This window comes from Somniosus microcephalus, chromosome 1 (genome assembly GCF_052327205.1).
Source record: "Somniosus microcephalus isolate GS21.2 chromosome 1, FLI_Smic_1.0, whole genome shotgun sequence".
In the NCBI taxonomy this organism is placed as follows: Eukaryota; Metazoa; Chordata; class Chondrichthyes; order Squaliformes; family Somniosidae; genus Somniosus; species Somniosus microcephalus.
Window position 1 is genome coordinate 407,960,601 of NC_140987.1, and position 19,388 is coordinate 407,979,988.

The window sequence follows — 19,388 nt, forward strand, 5'->3', positions numbered from 1 at the left end:
CAAGAGCAGTAAAGATTGGAAGTGACTTTTTTAAAAGGATAATGCTGTTCTTGATGGTTCTCTACTTAATTGATGCATTTTCCTATTGTTTTAATAGGGAGCAAACAGGTGGCCATGACCTTGGATGATGGGATTATTAATGAGAACTGCATTTAAAATAAAGGAGATATTAAATAAACTAATCAAACTCTGAGGATAAAACCCCTGGTCTGGATGGAGTGCATCAATGCATTTTAAAAGAATCTAAGGAGAAGATGGAGGCATTACTAAACAATAATTTGTTGGCACAAGGGGTAGTGCCAGAGGACTAGCAGATAGCTAATGCAATACCTAATATATTTAAGGGAGATGGAACATGTCCAAGGAACTATAGACCAGTCAGCTTAACATCAGTGGTAGAAAAAATAATGGAATCCCTACTAAAGGAGAAAATAGAAACATCTAAAGCAAAAGTATAATTAATAGTCAGCATGAATTTCAAAAGGAAAAGTCTTGCTTGACCAACCTCATTGAACTCTATTATAAAAAGGATAGAGGCACTGGAGGGTGCAGAGATTTCCAAGGATGATACCAGAAATGCAAGGTAGACCCATCAGGAGAAGATGACCAGGCTCAGAGAAGGCTGATGTAAGGTCTTTAAAATTAAAATTTGATCGAGTACATAGTGTTTCTACTTGTGGGGGAGAGCATAACTAGAGGCCATCAATAGAATGGGGTAGGGGGTAATATAGTAGCATGGATAGAGGATTGGTTAACAGACAGAAAAGAGGGGATAAACTGGTCTTTTTTAGGTTGTAACTAGTGGGGTGCTGCAAGGATCAGCTATTTACAATCTATATTAATGACCTAGATGAAGGGACCATCTAATGTATCCAAGTTTGCTGACTATGCAAAGCTAGGTGGGATAGAAGCTGTGAGGAGAACTGTCTGCAACAGGGTGTAGATAGACTAAGTGGGCAATAAAGTCACAGATGCAGTGTAATGTAGGGAAATGTAAGTTTATTCACTTCAGTAGGAAGAATAGAAACAGTTTTTTAAATGGTGTTCAACAACAACTTGTACTTGTATAGCACCTTTAACGTAGTAAAAGTCCCAAGGTGCTGCCACAGGAGTATTTACGACATGCAATTTGACACTGATCCACAAGAATAAATTGGGGCAGGTGACAAAGCTTGAGGTAGGTTTTAAGGAGTGTCTTAAAGGAGGAAAGAGGTAGCAAGGTGGACAAGTTTAGGCAGAGAATTCCAGAGCTTGGGGCCTAGGCAACAGAAGACACGGCCACCAATGTTGATCAGGGATGTTGGAGTGCAGAATTAGAGGGGCTGAAGGTGCTTGGAGATGGGAAGGGGCGAGGCCATGGAGGGATTTGAAAACCAGGATGAGAATTTTGAAATTGAGGCTTTGATTAACCGGGACCCAATGTAGGTCATCGCGTACGATGGGCGAACATGACTTGGTGTGAGTTAGGACACGGGCAACCAAGTTTTAGGTGACCTAGTTTATGTAGGGTAGAATGTGGGAGGCCAGCCAGGAGTGTTGAATAGTGAAGTCTAGAGGTAACAAAGGCATGGATGAGGGTTTCAGCAGCGGATGAGCTGAGGCAAGGGCGGAGACTGACTATGTTAAAGGTGGAAGTAGGCAGTCTTTGTTATGCTGTGGATATGTGGTCGGAAGGTCATTTCAGGGTCAAATATGACACCAAGGTGGTGAACTGTGTGGCTCAACCCCTCAGATGGAGAGGGATGGAGTCAGTGGCTAGGGAACAGTTTTTAGCAGGGACCAAAAACGATTGCTTCAGTTTTCCCAATATTTAATTAGAGAATTTTTGCTCATCCAGAACTGTCGGACAATCAGTCTGACAATTTAGAGACCGTGGACTAGTAGAGAAGATAGTCTGGTAGAGCTGGGTGTTGTCTGTGTACATGTGGAAACTGATGTGGTGTTTTCGGATGATGTGGCCAAGGGGCAACATGTAGATGCGAAACAGGAGGGGTCCAAGGATAGATCCTTGGGGGACACCAGAGGTAACAATGCGGGAGTGGGAAGAGAAGCAGGTGATTCTGTGGCTACAATTGGATAGATAAGAATGGAATCTGGAGAGTGCAGTCCCACCCAGCTGGATGATGGTGGAGAGGCATTGAAGGATGGAGTGGTCAACTGTCAAAGGCTGCAGACACGTCAAGAAGGATGAGGGATAGTTTACCTTTGTTACAGTCACAGGATGTCATTTGTGACTGAGCCATTTCGGTACTGTGGCAAGCTCTGAAACCTGATTGGAGGGATTCAAACAATGGCATTGAGGGAAAGATGGGCATTGATTTTTGGGAGGCAACAACACATTCAAGGACTTGAGGAAAGGGAAGTTTGAGATGGGGTGATCGTTTGCAAGGACAGAGGGATCAAGGTTTTTTTTTTTTTTTATAAAAGGAGGGGTGATGGCAGATTTGAGGGGGACTGTACCTGAAGCAAGAGAACCGCTAACATGGAAGCCAGAAAAGTGAGTTGGGTGGTCAGCAGTTTGGTGGGAATAGGGTCGAGGGAGCAGTAGATGGTCTTGTGGACAAGATGAGTGCAGAGATGTCATGAGGGGAGATTGGAGAGAAACTGGAGAAAGAATGTTAGGGCAGGGAGGAAATCTCGAAGTTTGGCCCAGTGGGCTAGGGGAAAGAAGGGAAGTGGCAGAGGCAGCTGAACGGATGGTCTCAATCTTGGAGACAGAAGTCCATGAGCTCCTCATATTTGTAATCCTGAGGTGAGGGTGGAGGAGAAAGGAGAGAGGGGTTTAAGAAGACGGTTAGCAGTAGAGAATAGGAGCTGGTGAGATGTGGGTGTCCTTGTGCAAGAAACAAAGCTAGCATGCAAGTACACCAAGCAATAAGGAAGGCAAATGGCTTGTTGGCCTTTATTGCAAGGGGGTTGGAGTACAAGAGTAAGGAAGTCTTGCTACAATTGTACAGGGCCTTGGTGAGACCACACCTGGAGTACTACAGAGTTTTGGTCTCTTTATCTAAGGAAGGATACACTTGCCTTGGAGGCGGTGTAATGAAGGTTCACTAGATTGCTTCCTGGGATGAGGGCTATCCTATGAGGTGCAATTGTGTAGCATAGGCCTATACACTCGTTTAGAAGAATGAGAGGTGATCTCATTGAAATATACAAGATTTTGAAGTGGATTGACTGGGTAGATGCTGAGGTTTTCCCCTGGCTGGAGTGTCTAGAACTAGGGGGCAATCTTCAGGATAAGACTGAGATGAGAAGGAATTTCTTCACTGAAAGGGTTGTGAATCTTTGGAATTCTCTGCCCCAGAAGGCTATAGATTGAGTATATTCAAGGCTGAGATTGATTTTTGGACTCTAGGGGAATCCAGGGATATGGAGATTGGGCAGGAAAGTGGAGTTGAGGTCAATGATCAGCTGTGATCTTATTGACTGGCGGAGCAGGCTCAAAGGGCCGTATGGCCTACTCTTAATTCTTGTGTTCTTAAGATAGTCACCAAGAAATCCAATAGGGAATTCAGAAGATACTACTTTACCCAGAATGGTGAGATTGTGGCACTTGCTACCACGAAGTGGTTGAGGCAAATGGTATAGATGCATTTAAGGGGTGGTTAGTTAAGCATATGAGGGAGCAGGGTATAGAGGGTTATGCTGATGGAAAGACTGGAGGTGGCTTGAGTGGAGCATAAATGCAGGTATGGACTAGTTGAGTCGAATGGCCTGTTTTTGTGCTGTATATCCTATGTTCATGTCAGTTTTTAAAATACTGGCATCATAAAATCCTATAGCATACAGTTTATAAATTTGGGTCTGTCTTGGGTTCAGTGGCATCTGAGCATTCTGAACTTTTTGAGCGTTTAATCTCTATCTGTAATAGTGACTATGAACACCCCCTTCCCTCCTGCGAGCTGAACTGGATACCATGTCTTTTGCACATATACTTCAATCTCAGATGGTGAACTGAGTGGTAATAGAGGAGACTTGGTTCAAATAGTTAAGCTGCCTTATTCCACAGCAAGGTAAATGTACAGAGCAGTAGTTATAATTGGATTCGCTTAGTTACATTAGTGCAACTTCCCTTTGCATAATAAAACTAATAGGGGGAAAAATTGAGTTGTGCCCCCATTGGGTCGCTAACTTCGCCGGTGCTACTTTTAGCACCCTGAGAAAATTGGCACCCTGCGGCCAAAATTGAGTGGTAGCGCCCCACCTCCCTCTTTGGGTGCTGTGAGGGAATATCGTGGCGCTACGTGCTGCAGCACTGCAGGCCTTCCACCCCCCCCCCCCCTCCCCCAAAGGGGAGGGGCTTTATGCAGTGCGACCCAGGACCCAGCTGGGCCACCAGGGATTGGCGTGCTGGCAAGAGCCTGCCACTCGAGTTTCTGGGCTCATGGAGTGCAGGAGGCTGGGGATGGCAGTGAGGGCAAGTGCTGGCAGGTGGCCAGCAACAAAAATGGCCACCCAGCACCACTCCCTTTAATTAGCACTGCTGCAGATAGGCCCACCTGACCCCATTGGACAGTGTCTGGCAGTAAGTCTGAGCGCTACTGAAGATTGCGAGCAGGGTGCTGCGCATGGCTGACTTCATCGCCAGCAGTGGGGCTTTAACTTACTGCTGCCGCTAGCCACCTGCTGAATTTTGCAGGAGGCATTGGTGGCACCGCGCCTGGGTGCTAGTTGCTTTGTGCCCTGTTAGCGCAAAGCAACTGAATTTCTCCCCCCATACAGTCTACACTACCTCACTTAATTGACTCATCTTGCATGACTTGAGCTAATTAACTTTTGCATTCTGATTTTGCGCTTGTGTCCCAACACTGGGTGGGAGGTGCTTTGATTACTCAGTCAAGCTAATGAATCATTTTAGTTTCTTGGGTGGTAGGAAGAGAACAACTTCTATTTTAGCATATTAATTTTATTCTGGGCAAACTTTAGTATGCATATTGCTTAAAAAAAATCAGCATTAAAAGTGAATTCTCAAATCCATTCTGTGGGGGGAAATGGTCACAATCCTGAAATGTGACCAACCTATCAAATGTTTGTCCACTATTGCTAATATCACCCCTTCTGTTATTAAGGTTTGAAAAACAGAAAATGTTTGAAATATTTAGTACCTTTCATCAAAACTCAAGTCTTTAGTGTAACAATATTGATGCACCACCTGAAACTCAATTCCCCTACCTGCAAAGCAAGTATTTGCTCTGCTACCTTTGGGGCAGCTGTGGGAAAAGGACAGATGCAATAGTGAGCTAGTTTTACTCTAGGCTGGAAATTGCAAGTGGTGACCAGCATCTGCAGAATGTGTATCTAAGCATCAGCATTGGGTGTCCCAATTTCCTGTTCACTTTCTACACAGTACAGTACAAATGTAGGGTAAGGATTATGAAGCAGTGCTGTGCAACCTGCCTGGCAGATGTACTGACTCATGGTCCAACTATTGCACCTTATCTGCTGACTAGTGCCTACAGACCAGGAAGAGGTTCTTTGTCAATGACCAGTGTTAAATTTTTTAACATGCCACTGCATTCTAAAACTGGTTAATATATTCATCGTAATGTATTTCATAATGCTAGTCCTAGACTTAGCCGGGCAATTTACTATTGATCCCTAATTTAACAATAACCCATGATCTTTTATAATGCATATGTATCACCTGTGGTTTGGGTGCAGTACTAAAGAACTCTATGGGATGAATACATGCCAACCAATGTTTTTGGGGCATGCAGCCCATTCAAAATTCTGTGCGTGTGCAGTTGGGTGCATGGGACCTCCAGACCACTGCCAGCTGTGTAGCTTAATGGGAACATTGCCAACCTAGAAACCTTTCAACCATTTAAAATGGCTGTGGCGGAGTAAGTTGAATTCAAATTTTATTGCATAGGATTCCTGGACTTGTATTTTTGGATCACTTTTTTTTAAAATTTGAAACAATAGCCTTATAACCTGTGTGGAAAACAAGTGGTTCTAATGAGCATGCAATGGGACATGAGCTGGTTGTTGTAACAAACTGCAGGTATCCCCAAAAATTCCTGTAACTAGTCAACAAATGATCCCTGCTGTTAGTTGGACTTCACCTTGCCTGTTTAATGTCTACTTTTGCCCTGAAGTGTGCAATAGAAACAGCACAGCACCTTCTACAGGATCTGAGTGAACAGGGCAAGCAGCTGTGTATCCAGTGAGATTCCACTTCATGAAGCTAACGGCAGATCAATGCATCTCCAACAGCAACTTTCCACATTTAACTGCATCTGCCCTCACTTGAATCTGCTGTAGCATTTGCACTTAACAGTGAGCACTATTAGTCTTGCCATTATATCACTTGTATGTTTTGGGGTAAAACTAAAGGGATGTTGGTAAAGGTGCAACTTTTTTGTATAAAGTGGAGGGGGTGGGAGAAGGAAGGAAAAATTAGTGACCTGGGCAACTGGTGCACATTTGGCATATACTGTAACCTTCCAGACTAACTTATTTTTCACCAACTTTGTACCAGCACAGCAGGCATGTATGTACTGTAATCAACAATGCAATAACTCGTGTTTGTGGATCTTGCAATCAGGCCAGAGAAGTACTTCTGTTCAATTAACCAAACCATTTTAAACCTTTGCTGGATGTTGCAAACTTAACTTCCAATAAAACATTGGCAGAAAGACCAAAGGTGCCATTTGCCTCTTGTCACTATGATCCTGAGTTGTATCCAGGCTAAAGCTGGCATCCACCAGGGTGCCCAGATGATAATTCAACAATTGGAACAGATGACCCTTGTGTTTTTTTTGTGTGCTGTCCAAAGCCATAATTAAGTGCTTGGGGGGCACCCACCATCTTAATCCCACTAGTTACCCCATATTTTGAGATCCCTTTCCTTGTGTTCTTGAGCTATGAGTGACCTGTCAAGACTTCATCTGTTTCCACTATTGGAAAGATTCCTCAGTTGCCAAGCTCATCAGAATCCCACCTTCATGGATTAAAAGAGAAAATTCCACAATTGCAGTCTGGAATACCAGCCTCCTAGGTGGTTCTTGACCCTGATGTTCACTGACTTAATTTCCCCCCCCCCCCCCCCCCCCCCCCAACCCCATCTAATCCTGCATCTGCTTTACAAAAGATTTATAGCCATTCAGCACAGCAAGTGGAGCATTATATTCTGGGCTGGACCAGAGTACTTTGAAACCTGTTCCTGCTTTGTTCTGTGCAGGAAATTGGAGCAGTGATCTGGGCTAAGTATTTGTGTCCTGGCTTTATAAACCAAGGTAATGTGTTGGCTATTTGTTTCTGTTCTTTAGGAAAATTCCTCTGATCTGCTTGCACTTCACTCACTTTCTTTAACCAGGAATGTGGTGGAAACGCACACTTTTCTGTTACTTTGCTGGCAGCAAAGTGGGAACAGATCCAAAGAATTTCCCAGCCATGAGTTAGAATTGGACTTAACATTAAACCCAGAAGTGTAAGGGAGCAGAATTGAAACAGCTAAAGTGACTAAATGCTGAAGTCTGTAAACAGCTATATCTACACTAAAATTAGTTGTGCAAAAATTGTTTCTTCAAGAAACATGGGATATAATGACAAAGGGGTGCTCTGCAAAAATGTATTGCATGTGATTGTGACTTCAGAAACTATAGACTTTGGAAAATGCACTCTAGCAGACCATTGCTTCAGCTGTAGGCTGCTGGATAAATAAACTTTCTCCTCCCATATTTAGAAAATAAGCTATTCCTGTACACCACGCTGAAACACAAAGTAAAATGGGACCTGAAGCAAAGTTGCTGACTAACATTTAGTGAGGTTCCCTGCCAACTTTCTGCAACTTTTTCCTCTATTTCAGTCAATCTTCACAAAATTCAGTTTTACCAGTTGCCCTGAAGCAAAGAAATTAAAACCGTCTGTTTGGCAGCAGGTTTTAGATCCAGTATATCTGAATAGATATACTTTTTATTCCTAGGAACAAAATTTTTTCAGTGAGCTGAGGTTCTCATCTAAGAACAATGATGGCAATCTAGCAATAAACTTTTTGCACATCTAGGCCTTTCTTGTGTATACTTATAAAATTCTAACAGGACTAGATGCAGGAAGGATGTTCCTGATGGCAGGGGAACCCAGAACCAAGGGTCACCATCTAAGGATAAGGGGTAAGCCATTTAGGACTGATGAATTTCTTCACCCAGAGTGGTGAACCTGTGGAATTCTCTGCCACACAGGGCAGTTGAGGCCAATTCATTAAATATATTCAAGGAGTTGGATATATTTCTTGAGGCTAAAGGGATATGGAGAATGCAGGGACAGGGTACTGAATTTGGATGATCAGCCATGATCTCATTAAATGGCCTACTCCTATCTCTGTTTCTATACAAGTATCTGCTGATATATTTCATCAGGCCAGAGACACTGACTGACTGACCTAATTTAATTTTAATTCGGTTTAACCCTATATCTAAACCAGCAACATGGACAATAATGCTTCCTTTTTTGCCTCAAACTGAGATGCATATCAACAGCAATTGACATTCAATCCTGAACCAATGCAAGATTGAGTTAATGGTTTACGCTCATGAGGGGAAATATAGGGGTATGTCTGTTGCTTTGAGATCATTAGTGGGGGGGGGGGGAACCCTCCTGGTTTTTAGTGGCTTTCATGAACCTGGAAACAAGACTAGCTAAAATTCTCTTTTCCCCCAGGATATGTATGTTGGTTCCAGCATGGGGGTGGGGTGAAATAAGCTGCATGAGATGAACATTTTTTGCATGTATTCAAACTTTTTTTTGCCTTGGCTCAACAGGGATCAGCATAGAACAAGGATTTTCTTCAGCATGTGTGCAAGGTCCAAGGCCAATTGTTTACATTACATCAGCCAGTTATGCTATACTTGTACAAGTAGGCCTGCTGTGCTTTATACTTGCCATATAACTTGTAATTTGCTTTTTTTATTTCAGAATAAACTCACTCCAGAGTGAATTTTTCAGTTTAGAAATGCTGACAAAAGTACCAGAAACTTGAATTGATTGCCATGGGGAGCAATTTTTCTTTGCTCATCTCTTTTTTTCCCCCCCCCCCCCCCCCTCCATTTTACAAAATAAATGTTGCCCCCTTCATTCATGGTTTTCCCCCCCCCCCCCCTTTGAAGAATTTCTAAAGTACTTGGTTTTTTCCTCTAACATGCAAGTGAGGGGATGTTGAATATGTGTAGCTTCACTTGTAACAAGCTTCTCTTCCATTGCATTCTGTTTTCAAACATGTGATGAGCTTCGATCCCAAAGGGGCTTTGTAAAACCGAACTGCAAAAGGTTATTTTGTTAAATTTCTTTTTCCCCACTCCAAGATATCCTACAATTCCAGGTAATAAAAACCGAATTTAATCTCTTGTCATCTTGGAACTATGGCTCTGGTCATTGAACTATATTCTGGGCTGTTTTAGTTGTAAGTTTTTGGGTTGGCAGCTTTATTTAAAAAAAAAGGCTATTGATAGCTTTTGTCTGGAGTAGTGATGTGGGTTTCTATGAAGAGGAATTTGTAGCTTTAATCTAGGAGGTTTTTTTCCTTTGGCTTGTCTAGGGCAGCCATTTCTGACTCTGGCTTGCAGTATTTTACTGTGTTGCTGCCTTATAGCATGCCTTGTGTTCTATCAAGTAGAATTCAGTTAATCTTCTTTTAGATCTGTCCCATGATCTGAGATTCTATGATGAGGACACTGCCGACTGACTTGTTTCACTGGCGGACAACCAGGTTGCTTCAGATTTCTGTGAACTGCTTAAAAGGGCAACAACCAACTTGCAACAAATGCTGCTTTATCTGTCCTGTAACTCTGAAGGCTACTGATATTTTTGAGGATTTAGATGATGCTTGGAACCCCCCCCCCCCCCCTCCTCTCTGTCTGGCTCTCCAGAATCTAGACTGAAATTCAGGAACTTGATTGGAGTGCTGCTCTGCAGTGAGATCCATGACTTTCCAACTGCTATTTCTGCCCCTGCCCCCCAATTTTTTTGGGGATCCATGAAAAATGGGAGTTGTGCAATTTTATATTAAAGCCCATTGGTGAATGTATTGCATGTCTGCAAACTCCTGGCGTAACACCAATCTTGCTACTCACTGGGCAAAGAGTGATGCGTACAATGCTTTTGCTCATCTGCAAAATGAAACTGCTGTGCACTGTATTGCTTGATTATCTAATGACTGTTGCATTTGTACCCAGTTCAGATGCAATAAAGTTTCAATGCCATGTTCTAAATGACAAATGTACATTTTGTATGCTGGCTGGGAGGTATTATTGACTCCAATGTGGAAGACCTGGACTAACATCAGCAGTAGAGCTAGCAGGCTGGGCAATGTTTCTGAGCCTGACTGGGGGTGGGGGTCTGGAGTATTGTCCACAGTTGGTGGTGAATTGCTGTCCTCTGCAATACTTGCCACTCTAATAAATGAGAGTTTCTTGCACACCACCTTGCTGTTCCAGATGATTCTACAGGCTTTTCTGCCTCTATTTCCCTTGGTTGGGGAAAATTGTAGCAAAGACTGATCCTGTCATTGTCTCCCAATGTCTACATGTCCACTTGCAGCAAGAACCATGGCTGCTTGAGACTTGCATGTGTTCCCATCTGTTCAATGTTATGCACAGTTTGGGGGGGGGGGGATGGTCCCAAGTATTAAATATTTTGAAGTGAAATTAAGTGCTTGTATTTGAGGGTTGGAGTCAGTGCTTTGCCTAGCCTTGGCTGCTGGTGCTACTAGTTGCTTAGAAGGGTGCCATGACACCAGGTGACTGTCCTGCCCTCCTTGTGGTGATGTTGCTGAAACTGGCTGCTAATGTGCAGAATTGTGGGTTGGACCTTGCATTGTAGCATTTTTGCTCTGCATATTCAACTCCTGTATGCCACACTGCAACCTTAGTTCAAGTGATTGCTCATCCTGCCTTTTTTTTTGCTTTCCCCAATGCATGTATGACTGTTCAATCGCCCACATGACTTGTCTTTGTCCCCATTAAAGCAAAAGATTGTAATTGATCTGTTGGGGTGGATTCAAAATCTGTTCCCAAAGCTGAAGGGTTAGTTTGTTGTGTGCACAATTTAAATTTTTTTAGTGGGGGTGGTGGTAAAATACAATTCTTTAAAACTTGACTCTCTTTGTTTCCAGGGCAGGAGCGGTTTGGTAACATGACTAGAGTGTACTACCGGGAGGCAGTGGGAGCATTTATAGTCTTTGATGTATCCAGGGCATCAACATTTGAAGCGGTTTCAAAATGGAAGAATGATCTCGACACTAAAGTGAGGCTGCAGAATGGCAATCCAGTGCCTGCAATTTTATTGGCAAATAAATGTGACCAGACCAAGGATGGACTGACCAACACTCCGCCCAAGCTGGATCAATTCTGCAAAGAGAATGGCTTCATTGCCTGGTTTGAGACATCAGCAAAAGTAAGATTTGTTTTGAGGGGGGGGGGGGGGGGGGGGGGGGTGTTGTGTGCAAGTGGTGGTCGCTTAATAGTTGGGTTAAAACCTAGTCTGTTAACCACTGGGAACTGAGTTCAAGTTTAACCAGAATGTGATAGTCTATGGCTATAAAAATTTCTTGTGCAATGAGTTTAGGCAGACTCTCCTTCCTAGTGGACATGTGCCTACATTGCAACCTTGCCTAATATGGCACTAACTGATTTTACTTGCGTACCACACAGCTGGCTAGTATGAGAAATGGAAGTGCCATACTAGGCTGTATGGAGTTGCTGTTGGTTTTGGGAAGGTGTTGAAGCACAGTACATGGGTAGTGTGGAGGGAGCTTTACTTTGCTTCTATCTAGTACTGCAACTGACCTGGGAGTGCACGGAGAGGAGTTATTGTAGCAAATGAGAAATGCTGGGAAGTAGAAAAAGAACCTGATGTTGAATTTGGAACAGTGTGGCTAGATTGTATTTTTTTTTACTTCCTGAAAGCATACCAATACTGTATTAGCAGCATTGGTAGTCTGAGGTTGCCCATTAGCTTTGTGTTGGATCTCTAAATTTACTAGTTGACTTTTTTAATTGAGGGAAGCATCTTTGAATCAGGAGGCTAATCAATGTAGATGTGTGAATATCTAATCTCAGGAAAATTGCAAACAATACTGAGCCTTATCCCCAGTAACTGTCAATAGAATCAATAAACCAAAGTAAACACTTGACTGAATAGCCTGAGATCAAGTTAGATGCCGGTCTAGTTAGATGCCGGTCTAGACTGGGATAATGCCTGAGCTGCTCTCGAGTGCTCCTAAAATGAGCTCACTTGGTTAATGTTTTCTTTATTGAGCATGGTGTTCCTCCAATGAGAGCTGCTGTACCTGGAGTTGAACTTCCCCTGGCACCTTCCTCAAGCAAAGGCAAGAGTTGGTCTAATCAATAGTGGGAGCTGTACTGCAATAATCCACAATCCTTAATTGGGTGGGGTGGGGTGGGGGGTGGTGAGAATCTAACTCTTCTCTTACTTCTAACTCCTTTCCTAGGACTTCAAAACTGTGGAACTCGTTATCTAGCTCTCCATTCCCTCATTCAAACAAACAAGCTTCTGGTCCACTCCAACGCACCATATTTAAAAACCCAATCTTGACTTTTTTTTTTTTTTTTTTTTTTTTTTCCCCTCCTTCAGCCTGTGGTTCTAAACTTCCACACAGGTTTTTCATTAAGAAAATTGCTACCCTTGGAGAAGGGATGACTTCTTGAGTAAATGGGCTGAGAAAGATGATTATCTTTGTAAAAAGGGCACTTTTGAAGTTGCCATTTTGTCTCTGGGCTCGCATAGCTTTTGTCTTGCTGATTCCCACAAGGAGTATTCTATAAGCATCGAGTCTCCTGTAGGGTGGAGATGGTGCTTTGTGTTTTGAAAAATATTTTAAATCTTTTTTAAACAGACGTACCTCTCCTAATAGTTTCCAGAAAGCTGGAGCATGTTGCAGCCAGTGTAGAGATCTTCCCCAGCTGTGACTTTGTTAGTTGTACAATCACCTTTAGGCCAAACACTACAATCTATTGGACAAAATCAAGTTCTAAATCCAGAGATTTAAAGCCAAATATTTTCAACTAGGACTTTCCTTCTCAACCCACCCCAGGGAAAAATGAGTGAAATTATATTTTTAAATTCACATGTCTGATCATCTAATTCAGCACTGACCAGAGCGGGATTAAAAATTCTTGAGGCCTTGGACACTAAACATTTAGGACCCCTCCACACCTACAATTTCTCACCCACCAATGTATGCCATTCAAGCTGAAGCCCCTCTGGTCAGTAGCTGCAGCATCCCCATCTCATTTGACATGATTTATAATAGTTCTCTTAAACCTGGATTCTGAACTAGAGCCAGTTGTATGAACGCATTAAAGCATAGAATCAGGCAGACAGGCTTATAACTGTGATGTTCACTTTATTGTGTAAAATGGCTGGCTGCCATTTTCCTGGGTAATTCCCATAATGCAATGCAGAGTTTGACACTAGTCAATACGGTAATCAATACACGATATCCCCCTTTTCCTTGGAAACAAACTTGCAGTTTACCAACAGTTGCTTACAGTAACACTGCATAACTTTTATTTGGTTTATAAACTTTTTACAAACTTGTGTCTTACATGCAACTAAATTCCCAGGTTTAAACATTTAACATCACCCATGCAGTTCTCAGTTTATGTTGTGACATAATCAGACAGTCTTTGGGGTTCTCTTTTAACCCTGAGGTCTGGCTGTATTGGGTATGTCTGACATGTTGGTGTCAGTGGGTATTGCCTGTGTCATTGGTGTCATAAAAACATAAGAAATAGGAGCAGGAGTAGGCCGATCGGCCCCTCGAGCCTGCTCCACCATTCAATAAGATCATGGCTGATCTGATCCTAACCTCAAATCTTCTATCACTCCATCCACACGAACCCATGTGATCTCCTGGGAGAGGCAAAACCAGATTTTAAAAAACCAATGGCCAATTTGGGAGAAAAATCTGGGAAATTCCCCTCCGACCCATCTAGGCGATCGAAACTCTTCCAGGAGATCACTCTGTCCCTATATTTTCTACAGTACTTACCTTCTGTAAAGGCGATCTCCACCCCAGCCAGGAACCGGAATAAAACCATCTCCTGAAATCTAACAGAATTAGAACACAAGAAGTAGGAGCAGAACCAGGCTACACGGCCCCTGGGCCTGCTCCACTACCCACAGGGCCATGACCATTCTGAACCTAGACTCATGTCCAATTTCCTGCCTGCTCCCCATAACCCTTAATTCCCTTTACTTCTAGGAAACTATCTCTTTCTGTTTTAAATTTATTTAATGATGTAGCTTTCTGGGGCAGCAAATTCCACAAACCTACCACCCTCTGAGTGAAGAAGTTTCTCCTCATCTCAGTTTTGAAAGAGCAGCTCCTTATTCTAAGATTATGCCCCCTAGTTCTAGTTTCACCCATCATTGGGAACATCCTCACCGCATCCACCCGATCAAGCCCCTTCACAATCTTATATGTTTCAATAAGATCGCCTCTCATTCTTCTGAACTCCAATGAGTAGAGTCCCAATCTACTCAACCTCTCCTCATATGACCACCCCCTCATCCCCGAGATTAACCTAGTGAACCTTCTTTGTACTGACTCGAGACCAAGTATGTCTTTTCTTAAGTATGGACACCAAAACTGTATGCAGTATTCCAGGTGTGGTCTCACCAATACCTTGTACAACTGCAGCAATACCTCCCTGTTTTTATATTCTATCCCCCAGCAATAAAAGCCAACATTCCATTGGCCTTCTTGATCACTTGCTGCACCTGCATACTAACCTTTTTTGAGTTTCGTGCACCAGGACCCCCAGATCCCTTTGTACTACAGTACTTTCCAGTTTCTTGCCATTAAGATAATAACTTGCTCCACGATTTTTCCTGCCAAAGTGCATAACCTCACACTTTCCAGTATTGTATTCCATCTGCCAAATCTCTGCCCACTTACTTAGCCTGTCTATGTCACTTTGCAGGTTTTTTATGTCCTCCTCACTCACTACTTTCCCTCCCATCTTTGTATCATCTGCAAACTTTGATAGGTTACACTCGGTCCCCTCCTCCAAATCGTTCATAGATTGTAAAAAGAGTTGGGGACCCAGCACTGACCCCTGCGGAACACCACTAGTTACTGATTGCCAGTCTGAGAATGAACCATTTATCCCAACTCTGCTTTCTGCTAGAGAGCCAATCCTCCACCCACGCCAGAATATTACCCCCATCCTGTTTTTTTTTTATCTTGAGCAATAATCTTGTGTGGCACCTTGTCAAATGCCTTTTTGGAAGTCTAAATGCACTATGTCCACTGGTTCTCCTTTATCCACCCTGTATGTTACTTCCTCAAAGAACTCAAGCAAATTTGTCAAACATGACTTCCCCTTCATGAAACCATGCTGAGTTTGTCCTAATAAATTATGTTTATCCAAATGTCCTGTTACTGTCTCCTTAATAATGGACTCTAACATTTTACCAACCACAGATGTTAGGCTAACAGGTCTATAGTTTCCAGCCTTCTGCCTACTACCCTTTTTAAATAAGGGTGTTACATTAGCAGTTTTCCAATCTGCCGGGATCTTTGCTGATTCCAGGGAGTTTTAGAAAATTATTACCAATGCATCCACAATCCCTACCGCCACTTCCCTCAAGACCCTAGGATGTAAGCCATCAGGTGCAGGGGATTTATCCGGCTGAGTCCCATTATTTTACCAAGTACCACTTCCTTAGTGATTTTAATCGTATTTAGCTCCTCTTCCCCTAGAGCCCCCTGTTTGTCCAGTGTTGGGATATTCTTAGTGTCCTCTACTGTAAAGACTGATACAAAATAATTCTTCAGTGTTTTTGCCATCTCCATGTTTCCCACCATTAATTTCCTGGTCTCATCCCCTAAGGGACCAACATTTACTTTAACCACCCTTTTTTTCTTTTTATATAACTATAGAAACTTTTTTGCTATCTTTATATTTTTTGCTAATTTACTTTCATAATCTATCTTCCCTTTCTTAATCTTTGTTACTTTTTGCTGTCTTTTAAAGACTTCCCAATCTTCTATCCTCCCACTAGATTTGGCTACCTTATATGCCCTCGTTTTTAGTCAGATGCTATCCTTAATTACTTAGCCACGGATGGCTATCTTTTACACTTTTTTTTCCTCAGTGGAATATTTTTTTTGGAAGTTTTAAAATAACTCCTTAAATGTACTGTCTTACCCTTTAATCTCTTTTCCCAGTCCACTCTAATCAATTCCACTCTCATACCTTCATAGTCTCCTTTTATTCAAGCTCAGCATGCTTGTTTGAGATCCAACCTTCTCGCCCTCTACTTGAATATGGAATTCAACCATGTTATGGTCACTCATTCCAATGGGATCCTTTACTAGGACATTTTTAATTAATCCTGTCTCATTACACAGGACCAGATCTAAGGTTGCTTGCCCCCTGGTCGGTTCAGTTACATACTGCTCAAGAAACCCATCCCCAATACACTCAATGAACTCATCCTCCAGGCTGCTCTACCAATTTGATTTGTCCAGTTAATGATAGTTGAAATCCCCCATAATTATAGCTGTTCCCTTATTACAAGCCTCAACTATTTCCTGATTAATACTCCGTCCAACAGAGTTGCAACTGTTCAGAGGCCTATAGACTACACCCACTAGTGGTTTTTTCCCCTTATTCCTTATCTCTACCCAAACTGTTTCACTATTCTGCTCCTTTGGCCCAATATCCATTTCTCTGATTCCTTCCTTTATTAACATAGCCACCCCACCTCCCCTCCCTTCCTGCCTGTCCTCCCTGATTGTTAAATAACCTGGTATGTTTAATTCCCAGTCATGGTCACCCTGCAGCCATGTTTCTGTAATGGCCACAAGATCATACCTGTATGTAGTTATTTGTGCTATTAACTCATTCATTTTGTTACAAATGCTATGTGCATTCAGATAAAGAACTTTCAAATATGTTTTGTGACACTTGGTTCCTGTTTTTTTTTTTTTTTTCCCCTTTTACTACTTTTACTCCATACCTTCTGTCCCTGACACGTTCTGTTTTTTAACTCCCCCACTGCTACCTAAGTCTATGACCTTCTCTGTTGTCATTTCTGTTATTTGCTCTCTAGAAACCTCCCCCCACTAATTAGTTTAAAGCCCTCTCTACAGCCCTAGTTATATGATTCGCCAGGACTCTAGTCCCAGCACTGGCTAAGTGGAGTCCGTCCCAATGGAACAGCTCTCTCCTGTCCCAGTACTGGTGCCAGTGTCCCAAGAAGCAAAACCCATTTCTCCCACGCCAGTCTTTGAGCCACGCATTTAACTTATTTTATTTATCCTAGCCAAATTTGCTCGTGGCTCAGGTAATAATCCAGAGATTATTACCCTTGAGGTGTTTTTTTTTGTTTTTTTTTAATTTGACCCCTAGCTGCTCGTACTCCTTTAACAGAACCACCTTCCTTGTCCTATCTACGTCGTTTGTACCAACATGGACCACGACAACTGGATCCTCCCCCTCCAAGTTTCTTTCCAGCCCAGAAGAGATGTCCTTAACCCTGGCACCAGGCAGGCAACACAGCCTTCGGGACTCCCGCTCTTGACTGCAGAGAACCCTATCTATCCCCCTAATGATACTATCCCCTACAACATTTCTTTTTACTCCCTCCACTTGAATGGCCCCCTGTACCACAGTGCTGTGGCCAGGTTGCTCATCCTCCCTGTAGTCCCTGCTCCTGCCCTCACAGATTAAGAACCTCGATCCTGCTTGACAAGAGCAAGGGCTGCAGCTCCTTCAACACTACATCCTGGATCCCTGTACCTTCCTCACTCGTAGTCACAGCGTCCTGTCCCTGACCACAGACTACATTTGCAGTAATTAATTTCATAGGTGTGACCACCTCCTGAAACGGAGTCCAGGAACTTCTCCCCCTCCGAGTGTCGCAGTGTCTGAAGCTCGGTCTCAAGCTCTTTAACATGGAGCTTGAGTTCCTCTAGCAGCAAACACTTATTGCAAATGTAACCACCGTGAGCCTCAATGGGGTCCACCAGCTCCCACATTTTGCAACAGTGACACATCACCTGTTCACCCATATCTGTGTAATTAAATTTCTTATTAGTTATGAAGACCCTCTGCCCTGATATAGATAATATTACACCACTAATAGGACTTCCCAACTTAAAGGTATGGAAGAGGACCTACCAACCAGCTGATCACCAACCTCCCTCGTGAATGCTGTCTAGGGGACCTGTCTGGTTGAATTGTCTCGCTGCTCCGCTTCCGCAGTGTTGGATTAGCCTGAGAGGGAAGCAAAAAGCACCCCCTCACCTCCCACTTGCCCAAACTCTGCCACTTACCAAACTCTACTTAAACTCAATGTGACTTGCACTCAGCCTGCAGCACTAAGCCTGCCCCTTTTTTTTTTATAGTGGGTATTGCCTGTCAGGGTCTACTATACTGTCCTCAGTCCCTTGTGTTTTCTCCTGCTCATGGAGTGTCTCCTTTGGTCCATTGGTTCTGTATTTCTTCAGTGTTTCTCGAGTAGCGTGCTCCGTCTGGAGAGTCTACTACTTGACTCCGTTTTACTCAACTTTGTGGGGTGTGGTATTAAAAGGAATGGTGAATTTGTCCTGCCGTACCAGCACCGTATTGCCAATTTCCACCTGAGTATTGTGTTCTCTGCTGTTCATCTGTGTACAGTTTGGACTTGCCTTTTTGTTCTGTGTCCTGGTCATGTACTTCCATGTCTGGCAGCTTTCCTCATTTTCTGTTTGAAGAGCAGCTCTGCCGGGCTCTTTCCTGTCGTGGCATGGTCAATGCTGCTGTACACAGTCACACATTTTCTAAGTTCACGTTTCCAATCTAGTCCTTCTGACTGAGCAATTCTGATTCTCTATCAGCGATGCATTCTGGCACTCAACTTCTCTGTTAGCTTGAGCCCATTTTGCTGTCGTTTTCAGGTATTTGATCCTGTTGTTTTCACAGTATTCTTTGAATAATTCAGATCTGAATTGGGGACCATTATCAGATTTACAGGTGATTGGCAAACCATGACCGCTGAAGATTGACTCTAAACTATCAATAACCTTCTCTGTTGTGGAGGTCATGATGTCGTATTCATAGTGACTCTAATAATCAACTACCACAAGAATGGAGTGGTTGGATGGCAAGGGTCCCAGTAAGTCTATAGCTACATTCTGCCAGGGGTCCTCTGGTAATGGTGTTGGTCTCGACGGTTCAGGTGGGTCGGGTCTGGCTACTATCTGACTGCTGTGGCACGCTTTAGTGTTTTTCAGCTGCCTTGTCTATGCCAGGCCATCAAACCTTGGTTCTGAGATGTTGCTTTGTTCCAACTATTCCCAAGTGTCCTTCATGTGCTAACACCAGGGCTTGTGCATGTAACACTGGGTAGCACAATGCATGTTTCCTGAAGAA

General features: G+C 43.1%; 1 protein-coding gene across 1 annotated transcript in view; it reads left to right on the forward strand.

The window, feature by feature from the left end:
- The window catches only part of LOC147125168 (ras-related protein Rab-38-like), a 55,302-nt gene that overhangs the window by 24,668 nt on the left and 11,246 nt on the right, over positions 1-19,388 (forward strand). Inside the window, exon 2 of the mRNA XM_085998553.1 lies at positions 11,114-11,394. Coding sequence (XP_085854679.1) covers positions 11,114-11,394 — 281 coding nt within the window. The remainder of the gene's footprint in view (positions 1-11,113; positions 11,395-19,388) is intronic.